At 41.8% G+C, this 12,237-nt stretch overlaps 1 protein-coding gene across 7 annotated transcripts in view; it reads right to left on the bottom strand.

Annotated features, from left to right (window-relative positions):
• GRM7 (glutamate metabotropic receptor 7) overlaps window positions 1–12,237 on the bottom strand; it is a 309,745-nt gene that overhangs the window by 90,295 nt on the left and 207,213 nt on the right. For 5 of the 7 annotated variants that reach the window (XM_029996035.2, XM_029996036.1, XM_029996037.1 and 2 more), the window contains exon 7: window positions 7,043–7,182. In XM_029996035.2, coding sequence (XP_029851895.1) covers window positions 7,043–7,182 — 140 coding nt within the window. Of the gene's footprint in view, window positions 1–5,484; window positions 6,598–7,042; window positions 7,183–12,237 lie in introns of those variants that run through there. The other 2 variants (XM_029996040.1, XM_029996041.1) reach the window with 2 other exon arrangements.

Below are 12,237 nucleotides of genomic sequence, written 5' to 3'. Positions count from 1 at the left end.
TGAAGCAAAAACTTCTAACTGGCCAAGTAGGTGCCCTTTTGCTCTCCTTCCACCAGAAACTGGGGAAATCCCAGGCTTTCCATAAACTGTAATCTGCATATGCTCCAGAAAGATTTACCTTTTTCTGCAAAATATTCTGAAAAAAAAATCCATCTGCTCTGAACATGCTCTACTCCGATTAAAAAAAAACCCAAATCAAAACCCAACAACAAAACCAAAAAACATTGAACAGAAATAAATTTGAACACATTATTTTAGAAAAATACCATCTGTTGGCAGAATATTCCTGAGCCTCAAAGTTCACTGAATAGTTGCTTGGATCTAATTGCCATTCTGAATGTTTTACCAAAAAAAGGCAGGTACATATAGGTCTCTTGCCAGAAGGTTAGACATTTGATTACACTTTTCATTAGCTTGCTATTCATAACATTTATTTCCAAATTCTATAACAGAGATGTTTATGGCATGTAAATAGATTAGTCTGAGCCCAAAAAGATTCAGTAGGTATTGATGTGTGCAGGATCTGCATAAATTGCATAGATCGTTACAAAGTAACTTAATGTATTTCTGTTTGTGGGGAAAAAACAGAATTGCAGCATAGACGTTGCATCACTCTCTTTGTCAATGACGTGCTTTGAAAGGGCCCCTGCCTGCTGTCAGGGTCAGCGGTGGCTCCCCATCCTCTGTAGGGTGAAAGCTGACCTCAAGCCCTACGCACTTTCTGTTTGCTCCAAGACCAGAGACCCTGAGGTACTGGAATGTTACTTTCTTTAAAGTAAGGCTTCTTTTTCTCCATTTTTCATGCTCCTCTAAAATACTGGCCTATACCTACAGTGAAGAAAACAACATAATACAGCTATTTCCCCAAGGATGAGGGAGTTATTAATAAGTCTACAGCAATTTCCTTTGCACCATATAACATGACCCAGGATTTATAAGGGGAGTTAGATCTATGTAATGTACGTGTTTATGGAAGCATATTGATAATTATCAATACTATTAATCTTCTAAGCACTTGTTTAGAAAGATTGCAGCAATGTATCACTTATTGCTGGAGGAAATTAATAAAAGCATAAGGAATTGCTAAGCAGCCAGCCTTCCCGACGCTGCATGCAAAAGGCTCCTTTTAACCGGCAGTCTTGTTTCAAGCTGTACACTGCTTCATGTGACTAAACAATCTACAATTCAAGGGCACATCTATAAAACAATACTGATTTTTTTTGTTTATCTCTGCACACAGTATGTTTAGGCATCTTTAATATGTATTTATTTCTGTTTGCAAACAAATTAATTAGAAGTATGTTTTAATTTTATCTGGAGCTTACAGTTAACCCCGTCTGATGCTTTGGAAGTGAAACGTGTTTCAAGTAAGAGCTACTTGAAATCTCTACAGTGTAATAATGGACAGGACATCCTGTTTTCTGTCCACAATCAAGGATACACTTTCTTCAGCCATCCTGAAAAAGTGCTGCAGCATCTGATCAGAACCCAAGTGCCCAGTGGCACCTTTATAAGCCATAACACCGAGCTGGAAGAGCGCATTTGACAAGTTGGAGATGCTGATGCAATTAAAACAACATGATGCACCCTATGCGGACACTAATAGGCTAGAAGTACAGCATTAATTAGACAATCAAACTGAAAACAACCTGCATTAGCTTGCTCTAGGAAGATATCCCTCTCTAATGGCAAATAAATAGGTCTCCCATAACCATTTCACTACTCACCAAGACGAGGGTGAAGGTGAAACAGGGCATCACATCCGCCACCATGCTGCAAGTTGTGGAGGGACGGTACGAGACGACCACGTCTCAGCTGGGTGCTCCACCACGCAAGGGAGGCGAGAGCCCTTCCCCCATGAAGAGCTTCCTTCTTGCTATTCAGTCAAGACCTCTGGTCCGTCATGCAGGACCTCAATACCCCAACAACTCATTTGTTACTAGACCACAGAAAGCAGCTAGTGTCCGTATGTGGGAGTCCGGACAGGTCTCTCCAGCCTGCTCATGGCTCAGCCTCGGTGGCACCGAAACATCCAAACCAGGCCTAAGCCACGCAAACTGAAAACTTTAAATGAGCTCAGCCTTTTAATGACCCCCGAAAGCTTGTCAGTATGAAATAGGAAAACAGGGTGGGGATGGAAGAAGAGGCCAAAACTCTGGCTTTTCGGTCAAATGCAAGTCTGCTGCTCACTTCAGCAATACAAGAGATTGAACCCATATGCCTACTTGTCCAAATCCAATAGCAGTCTACTTGGCAACACTTTTGCGTAAATCACATTTTTAACAAAAGATGTTAACAGCAAGACTAGCTTTACTTTACTTTTCGTTCTGCATAACTGTTGGGAATTTCTAAATTTTGCTATCATATTAGAGGAAAAATTTGAAGGAAGTGGAACATATGCACGCTCTGTCTGCCCCTCCATCTGTCTGTACCAACTTCCTTCCTAATAACTTTTGAACTTCCTGGCCAATTTGAAGCACATTTGCTACAAGGAGAGATTTCTGAAGGATGTGTCTGCAGGATTAGTAAAACTCTGTGAATAGTTAGAAGAGAGATGCACCCAACTCTGAGCATCTCTCTCCCCCTTTTGATTCGGCCAGCCAGCCAACGAGTCGGCATACGTGTAATTCAAACAGCCACGATACAGGCTGCTGCTTGCACAGCAAATGATACAGGGGTGTGGGAGGGAGTTCAGGCACTGCAAGGAAATTGTGGAGACAACTATGGGAAGGAGTCACAGGGAACGTGATGGAGAGTGCTGCTGCGATAGGGTATGCAGAAGACAAATCCTTGGAAAAAGAAGATTCAACAATTTCACAGGGATTTTCTTTACTTTTTGATTTTGACAGTTCAGGGATACTTGCAGAGGTTTGGATGTGAAAACATAATAAACCTGGGACCTGCTGAGTTAACTCTGTATAGAGAAAGAGAAGCAATATCACCAAATTTCCCACGAGAACCTGCAGTTCCTCTAGGAGTGATCCATTTTTCTCTCCTTCAGGCATATCAGTTCCTCCAGGTGAGATGCATTTCTGTTCAAAGCATTAGAAGTCGCATTCATAGAAGCCAGCCAGGTATGGGAGCTGGTCAGCCAGTTCCTTGCATTCCTACAGTGCCTCCTATTGAGCAACCTCAAAGTGCTTTACAGAGACTAAAAAAGGCAGGCACGCATGGCAAGATGACATCTATTGTTATCGGATCTATGGTGTACATGGGGTAAAACAGAGCATGGAGCATGAACTACCTTTCTAAAATTCCAGGTGAAACATAAGGCATGAAAGCAGAACCTGTGTCTCCTCGCCACTCTGCCTTCATGCTTAACCCACAGAGTCATCCTCACTATTTCCCATTGCTTGAACAACACAAGCATTAGAGATCTAGCTACTGCTGAAGTAGTTAGCAGAAAAAGAAAGTTACCCATTTGAAAAGCAAAACAACCAAAAACCAGCTGGTACATGACACACCTTCTTTTCCCCATGGTAGATTTCCTCCTTTTCACCACTAGTGCTTTTGGCTTTTGAAATATATTAAAGCTAAATACAGTCAAAATAGTTCTCCTCATAATGACGCAACTGCCTTGCAATACACGAGCATACTCTCAACACTAGCATAGTAAAATGCAATCCTGGTTTCAGATGCTAATATTACTGTGGTCAACAGTTTTATTGCCTAGTTGCATGAGCTGTATCTTTGCTATTCAACAGGCTCTGGGGGTCATGATACAAGATTTCAATAGGGATGCAGCTGGCCAAATTTCTGATCCTAAAATTCAGGGCAAAGCATTTCAAATTGCAGGAGGACGCATACTATAAATATTGCATACTAAATCGGCATGCAGGGGGCCAAAAAGGGTCTGACAGAACATCACATAATCTTCATAAAGGAGAGAGAGGCAGGAGGTGCTCTTCCATGACCTCTTATGGGAGGTGGGTGGGCATCTTGTGATCAAACTTCACTGCAGGGAGAACAAAGCACTGCAACAGTTTTTCATGGAATACTGGCCAAGCCATTTAAAATTAGACATCTGCTCATTTTATCCTTGTGTAGATATCTGTGAAATACAGCCAAAATCATTACTAAATCATGCATTGGGTACCAGGCAAAGCTGTGCTAGGTTGCTTGACAACAAGCAAGCAAAAGAAAACTTGGTGATTATATTGTCCTTACGTAAAAACTACATTATGTCCCAAGTTTGCTGCAGTAAAAAGTCATAAAATATTTTCTTGGTTATAGACCAAATTCTGACCTCAGATACAGAAACGTAAATCCAGGGTGAGTCAACTGCACTCAGAGGAGACCCTTCACATACAAACTTGCTAAAGGGAGAGCAGAGCCTGGCTCCTGTGCGGGTAGGGAGCAGACATCTGCCTTTGCTTTTTTCATGTCTGACAGAAATGTTCAGTAAAGGTGATACGAAGATGTGGAGAAGCAATCAGGACAGAGAAATATGAATGTCTCAGAAATTTTGTAAAACCATGTTTATAAACTCATGACAACAAAAAGAAAACAAACTGATACAGCATATTTTGAGACTTGCAAATACATTGTTAAAGATCTTTTCAGTCTATCTACTGTCATGCAATAGAGAGAGAAATGTAAGAAGTTATTCTGTAATTTTACATGAAAAAATCTGGTACAGCTATCAAGATTAATCAGCCCCGTGCCCCCCGTACTTCTGCCCTTGCTCCAAAATACTGTGAATGGGAAGATGACATATACCATTGTAGATTAGACAGACAATAGACTGAACAGTAGCACTACTTCCAGGGAAATAAAATGCGAAATATTCTTGCTCCTTCTTTGAATGAAGACAATGATAAAGAAGAAAATATTTACTCACCTTTGATGGTCTTCGGCACTAATTTACCTACCGCCTTTGAGATCTGGAGTGTCCTTACCATTAAGGCCTGCATAATAGGGCAGAACAACTTTTCTCTTTTGTAACTGAGGAAATTCAGACACACAGAACTAAACGAGACTGCCCAACATGACAAGTCTCTTGGAAAACAGAGCATCACTTCAGCATTTTCTAAATTAGTATTAGCACTCTCACCAAACATCCTTTTGTTTCTCTTCTTGTGTTACTATTAAAGAAGTAAGAATTGGGGAAATATATCCTGAAGTGTTATCTCCACAATAATTACTGAAGACAGATTGTAGCCTTTGGTAGTTTTTCCTGGGATGTATTTAATAGTAGCTATTATTTTGGTTGGTTATTTTAGGGAATCCTTGACTGCTCTAAACTCCACAATTTTCTTTATTATTGTAAGAAAACACAAACAGGGACTATCACAGCAATTCTAATCCTGTGTGAGAAACTAGGACCCGTAAGTGAGTAGAAGGGAAGTTAGTGAGAGAATCTCAACTACTGATGCAACCCTGTAGCCGTGAGGATAGGAGGGTGAGGAAAGTGTGCTTTTTATGGAAACATTTAACACACCAACAGGAATACAAATCAAGCTCCATTAATTTAGCTTTAAATTTTAATGAATCAGGATGTGTAGTTTACATAAAGAAGGATTTACTTAATAAAATATTAATATTTTTTGCTAAAAGAACTGTAAATTGCAAGTTAATATAGTTTTCCTTAAATAGAACATCAAAAGCTCGAAATCACTGAAAGAGCACGCAGCAAATCAAAATGAGCCAAAATTCAAGAAGAGCAAAATATTGTGGTCAGTCTCAAGGACTGGAGCCTTGGTAATCCACATTAATTACTTCATTTAACAAAAGACACGAAAACTTTAAAAATAGAAAGTGTCCTGCATTCGGTTACACTCCAGATGATGGTGGTTTGATCTACCTAGGTAGCCCATGGCTTGCATCCCAGCTGAAGAGCTGCATAGCTGGAGCGCTAGCTCAGGCTCCCCACAATTAACGGGTCTCATCCCCTGGGCGCAGCGAGCATTATGCCGGCTCTGTGCACAGAGAGACGAGGCACAAGCCACAGTTGCTGGGCTCACACGCTGCGTGCCAGGTACGTCCTGGCCACCTCTCGAGTGCGTGTCAGGAGGGGACCGTGCTCACACAGCCTTCCCTTTCACCCCGTGCCCTATTTTCCAAGGGAATCTGGCAGCAGAGGCAGGGAAGGAGCCGTAACACACCAAGGATGGACGATGTCAGGAGAGGGACCTGGCATCATCTCGGGTGGGAACTTGGACTGAGAGAGGAAAACCCTTTTGCAGCAACTGGCATTTCACTTCAGGAATACCTTGATTTTATTCAGGCTCTGCTGCTGAAAAGCAGTCAAACTGAACTGAAAAAAAGGTCTTTGTGCTTTAATAACAATCTACAAGGAGTGAAATAACTATAAGGTTAAACTGGCACCACTTCTCCATGAATTTGAGGCTCAAGCAACTTGCACAAAGTCATGCAGGAAGCCTGAACCCAGATCTCCAGAGACCTGTCACAGACCATCCTTGTATGGACAAAGCTGACACAAGTCTCCAGCTTTCTCAGCCACCAGTCGTGTTTTTTTCATCTGGGAAACATCAAAGTATCTTCAGGGTCTTTGATCGCCTGCTGTTACGTGCTTGTTTTTCTTTAGGCGTCATTACAAAACGGCCATCTCATTCATATGGATATCTTTGCTACGTGCTTAAAAGTAACACCGGAAAAGTGAGTCACTCAAAAATATTTAGTTTCAGCTTCCCTAGAACTAGAAAAACTGAAGAGTATAACTAGAAAAACTGAAAAGCATCTGCAAATGAATGCCCACTGGTTTCAAACTACAACGCATTACTGCTTCATTTTCCAAGTTGGCAACTAGGGACTTCAGACACACAAAAGTAACAAAATTTGCATGATCACCTAATGTCTCTATTAGTCTGAGGAGCTTTGGTACTCAGGGTATGGAGAAGAGGTTGCAGGATGGAGTAAAAGAAGATAATATGCACCCCCCCCCCCCCCCAAAAAAAAACCCCACACATTATGCATCTGTGAAGAAATAGTAAAGTTCCCTATTAATCTTTGCAGGATGCAAAAAAGCATTTATTGACTATACCTGACAAAAAAGAGCAAGCAAAGAATAAAATAGACTCACATTGAGCTGGAGATCATCTGTCCACTGGCCAATGAGGCGGTAGCCGGGGGTGCTGGTGTTGGTGGTGTGGTACTGGAAGATGTCGTAGCGCCCCGGGGCATCACCGTTTTTGTTGAACATCACTGGAGTGCCAGCACTGCCTGGGGGAAGGAAACAAGACAAAATCCAACCAACCAATGCCAAATCTTTACAATACTTTTTTTGTTTAGTCATGGTTGAGAGCTTTCAGACTGGCAATGTGTTTCAGGCAAAGGTCATCTATCACCCCATCTAAACCGGATACTTCAGGACACAGTGCCATCATCCTAGCCCTCTTCCAGAGATTAATTATCACTGCCCAAACCTAATGACTAAAAATAAAACAAACAGAACTAGATCAGCCTGACTTCACTCTAGCTTTGCACAAAGCAAGAAATATCAGAAGGCTTTTCTTCCTGCCCTCCAGCCTCCCTCCCATCTCTCTTTCCTCGGGGAGTTCTTTAGTGAAAATCACTCCTGTGAATGGAGCCTCTAAATGATTTTTTTCCCCCAGAAAATGTTCCATCTGCTTCTGAGAGATACTGCTGTCAGAAGTCAGCCCAGGTCTAGTGAATCTTGACTAGCATCCAGAAATAGCTTCCTCCTCCACAATATGTTCTTATTCCCATAATCAGCATGCAGTTGGGATGGAAAAGAACAGACTAAGCTATAGGAAAACTGTTCCTTGTGTACTCCTTTATTTAGGCTCTACGACACTGACATAAGCTGAAAAGTGTCTCAGTCAGGAACAGTTCAGGATCAGGATCCTGAATTAACTTTATTTGACATATACTAAGGTGACTAGCACGGGTAAGGAAGTGCAGGGCAAGCAACAAGGCAAGGATACCCCCACAACCCTTCCTTTGTGCCTGGTGCTGAGCAAAGCCAGCCGGCAGCCTGGAGGTGCACCAATAGGTGAGCAATGGGACAGGCGATTCCTGATCCTCAGGCGAGTTCTCACCTGAACATCTGCATTTTAATTACCATGGCATTAGATGTGAACCCTTTCTTAGATAAGAATTCAAAGCAGCACTGAATTTCCTCAGATCTCTAGGTGAAAACTTCAAGGGTGACATTTATTTCATGACATATTAAAATAGGTTTCAGTAGGGTAGAGTAATATTGTGTCAAGATCGAAGATTATGACAATACTCCAGCATATCTATATTCAAAGCTTCCTCCTCCTGCATAACTTTTTTTCCCTAAAGCAATGAAAAATCTCTCCTGTTGTAGCATTGAACTTTAAGATTATGGTTTTCTTCATGATTCCCATTCTTCATTGAATTCCAGTGAGTGAAAAAAGATTTGAAGGAATGAATTAGCATAGTTTCCATTCTAGCTCTGGTAAATTGTTTCCTGTCTATCCTACAATCCTCTGAGATCAGATACAGCTTCAGTTCAAAGGCTGGTTCAGAAAATCTTCCACTGAAATCTACCCTCACTGGTTCCTTATGAGCACTGGGTAGATATTTAATTGTCATTACAGATTAATGTAGCCAGAATACATTTACAGTGAAAACACTTAAAGTGAATAAGAAGAAATGGCTGTAATTCCTAGGCTCCTTCGGCAAGTCAGCACAAATGGTAAATTGGATTTAGCTAATCACAACTCTTAAAAGGCTGTATATTATTAGTTAAGCTCGGTTTTGTCAGAGCCGACAAAAAAAAGTACAATTCAAAGGGTAGGAGCTCAAGCGAGGCTCTCAAAATACAATATAGACATTTGCGGTTTCCCCGCATCCTGACAAAACCCCAGCATGGACATGAAGAGTGTCCATGTCTGTGTCTGCACGTCAGAAGGCAGACTGAGAGCGGACGCCATCATCGTGGCCATGGCCATGCCAAAGTCAACAGTGCCAAGACAAACTCTGCTGCCTCAAAGCCTTCTGTAGGCTGAGGGGAAGCAGCCAAGAGCACGTCTACAGTCACCTTCGTGGGCCATCAGGAATGTCGCTCAGAACCCTCCTGGCTAAGCCACAGCCACCCCACCACAGTGACTGGGGTAGAGCCAACCTCTCCATTCCCCGGCTGGGCACCCAGAGCAGGTTCCCTGCCTGCCTGCAGACGGTGCTGGCAGAACCCCTGTTCCCTGCTCAAGGGGCAGGCAGCGGACAACAGGGTCAATAAACAGAAGGCCAACGTGAAGGATAGGTGCTGTTATGGACCTAAGAGGTCCTAAAGTGAGAACGTATCAGGAGCTGTCACTCCAAAATGCGCCACTTCTGTGTTTTGCAGGAGCAAGAAAACTTTTTGTAGGTTACTGCTAATTGTTGCTTTGCATAGCTGCATGCAGACAGCTTTTAAACACTGACGTTTAAAATAATCCTTACGATCAGTGAATGCGCTTGGATGCTACAGGGCTGCAGACTCCACAGCAACACAGCATGATACAGCATTGTCTGCTGGGTCACCTCCAGAGGCCCCTAAAGGCACAGTCCCTTGGGACATCGACCTCATGCATGGATGTGGATACTTGATAGTCAGCAGTAAACACCTGTTGCTATTTTCAGATACACACACATTTATGTGTTAAAATTCTAGAGAAAAAAGCTGTGAAAAGTCTGGGATCTGTAGGGAAGACGAATATGTATAGAAACGCAAAGAACTGCTAATCTCAGGTCATAAGTCAAGCAGAAGCATCCCGTTTCCTGACTTTGAAGTTGGAGTAACTGGACTCCTGGCTAAGTATCTACTTAGTAAGTGCAAGCTTTCTTTAACCTTTGTGTAGGCTCTGGTGCATGCTTTGGTGCTCTTTTTGTACCATCTGCCTGGAGGAACCCGTCAGTCCTGTTTTAAATTGCTACAGCATTTCAGTCTCCACTTGCAATTCAAGTTCCTTTGTGCACTTACGAAAATAATAAAAAGTAATGTATGAAAACCTCCCTACAGAGGAGAGAGAGTATTTTCAAAATGATCCTATTTGTTATTTGACTTCTTGATCTTCTAATTATTAAAACATATGGTTGTTCAGTTGTGTTTTGATAATTTAAGATTTATTTTCCTTCTATTAAGTTTTACAAGAATTTTGCTCAGCCAGAGAAAACACTTCAGAAACTGAGTATTAGCCTCTAGACTGCAGCTTCTTGCTCATTCAGAGGCTATGACAATTTAATTCATCTTCAGTTCCCACCAAGTAAGCTGCCTTCTCACTACACAGACACAGAGAATACATGACACCCTTTCACCTGCAGGATGCATTCAAAAAACCACACAATCTGACTGAATTTGTAGAATTTTGATCTCTTCATCACCACAAGATGAGAAGCGAATTAATAGGAGGACAGGTGTAACTAGCTAAGGTGTTTCTTTATTATTCAGTTCACGTTTACTGCAGTTTGAGGACCTGAAGGGCTCATATGAACAGAATCTTTAGCTTTTTCAATAGCAAAAATACAAGCACTTTGCACTTTGAGATTTTCAGAATCTCACTGCGTGAGCACTTGAGGTTTTTAAGTTTTCCATATTTTGGGCCTTTTTGTTCTCAAGGTAGTGTGACGATATCAAAATTCATACTGAGCTCCTAGTACAAATTCAGTCTCTCCTCATTAAAGCGTTGCTTGAACTCTTTCTGCATGAATGTCATTACCTTTGCAAGGAAGAAAAGACTCCAAAAGCAGGTACAGACAGGATGATTTCAACTGCACGGTGACAAGGAGATCTATTACATGCAAAGAGGATCTCAAGCTCACGGGCTCAGGATGCTTGAAAATGGGCTACATTTTTTCTCTCTGGCACACAGTTTGGACAAAGCACTCCTACTGCTCTACTTTCCAGTTTTACTACAATTTTAGGTAGAAGACTGGGAGAACAGGATTTTAAGCATAGACTAAAGAGTGCTTTTCAAGTCCTAAACTTCATGAGATGGAGTTGCACGGCCGCACCGGTGACTGAAGGAAGGGCAGGTTAAGATGAAGGCTAAAACCAAGAGAGCCGATACGAGCCCAGCAGCGCACTCCTCTGTCCCTGCCCTCCCAGCCACAACATGATGGCCAAGGAACACATAGGCACCGGCACCCGTGTCCCAGGAGCTCCCAAGCTTTATCAACAGGAATACACCACCCATACCAGGCAAAGCCTCTCTCATTGCTTCTTCCATTCCCTCATTCCTCTGCATTTTTCAGACCGGCCTCGTCCGTTTGGTGAGTTATATGATGGTTGTTTATCCTGCGCCACTGGGAAGACTGAACCAATCCACAACAATTCTGGGAATTTACTTTTATAGAATACCGAGAAGAAACTGGCTATCTTTCCACAGCCCAGGGAATGAGCCCCAGGAGGGTCGTAGCTGAACATGAAGCCTGGGTGTACAAACACATGTGCAGTTATGCGCTATGAATATGACAAGAAAAAGCTAAACTCTGCCCCTGGATAATGAACCTTAGAAGGAATTGGTTCTTTTCCCACGGAAAATGCCTATAGCCAGATAGCCAAGAGAAATTAAAAAGGTTTAAAGTTATCTCAGTTTTGTTACCATTCTCCTTCCCGTGCTAAAAAGCAAACCACTACTTCAGTCACTGTGCTGGACATAAGTTACATGTATACAAGCAAAGAAAAACACCATATGGCCATGTAAATCAATCACAAATAGAGAAAAAAAAGTCATCTTTTAAAAGCCTGACCAAGGAAACACAAATAAGGAAACCAAAGTTGGTGCAAACCAATTCTTGGAGCTGGACAGTAGGCAACATTAGTGTGACACCCAATTTCTCATAAATTATTTCCCACCTCTATTAAAATGATTAGATGACTGTTCAGCATCTTTATATGCAAGAACTGTCTAGAGATGACCATGTATGAGCTGCTTTTCAGTACTAAAATGGCCCAAGTGCAATACTGTACATGAATGCTGTACTTCTACAGGAGCTTTGTCCTTTATAATTAACCTTCCAAAATGAGGAAAAGTAGAACTCTCCAGACCTCCTTAGATCATTCATCTCAGAATTTGCTTCTGGCTGTAGTTAACACCACTTACTTCAAGGAAAGAAATTACAATCTCCTCATATTCACCTTGCTGTTTATAAGATGATTTATACAGGAAGGAAAAACATCCTTGGCACAAATGACCAAGCTTGACCATGAAACACCATCTGTGTTCCTACCTTTAAATCTCTCAGGTCCTATTGGCTATGTGTGGGTTTTGTTAAGTTTATTAATAAAAATGTTTATTAGTGGATCAC

This window comes from Aquila chrysaetos, chromosome 20 (assembly GCF_900496995.4).
Source record: "Aquila chrysaetos chrysaetos chromosome 20, bAquChr1.4, whole genome shotgun sequence".
In the NCBI taxonomy this organism is placed as follows: domain Eukaryota; kingdom Metazoa; phylum Chordata; class Aves; order Accipitriformes; family Accipitridae; genus Aquila; species Aquila chrysaetos.
This window is presented reverse-complemented; position numbering and strand designations above follow the sequence as displayed.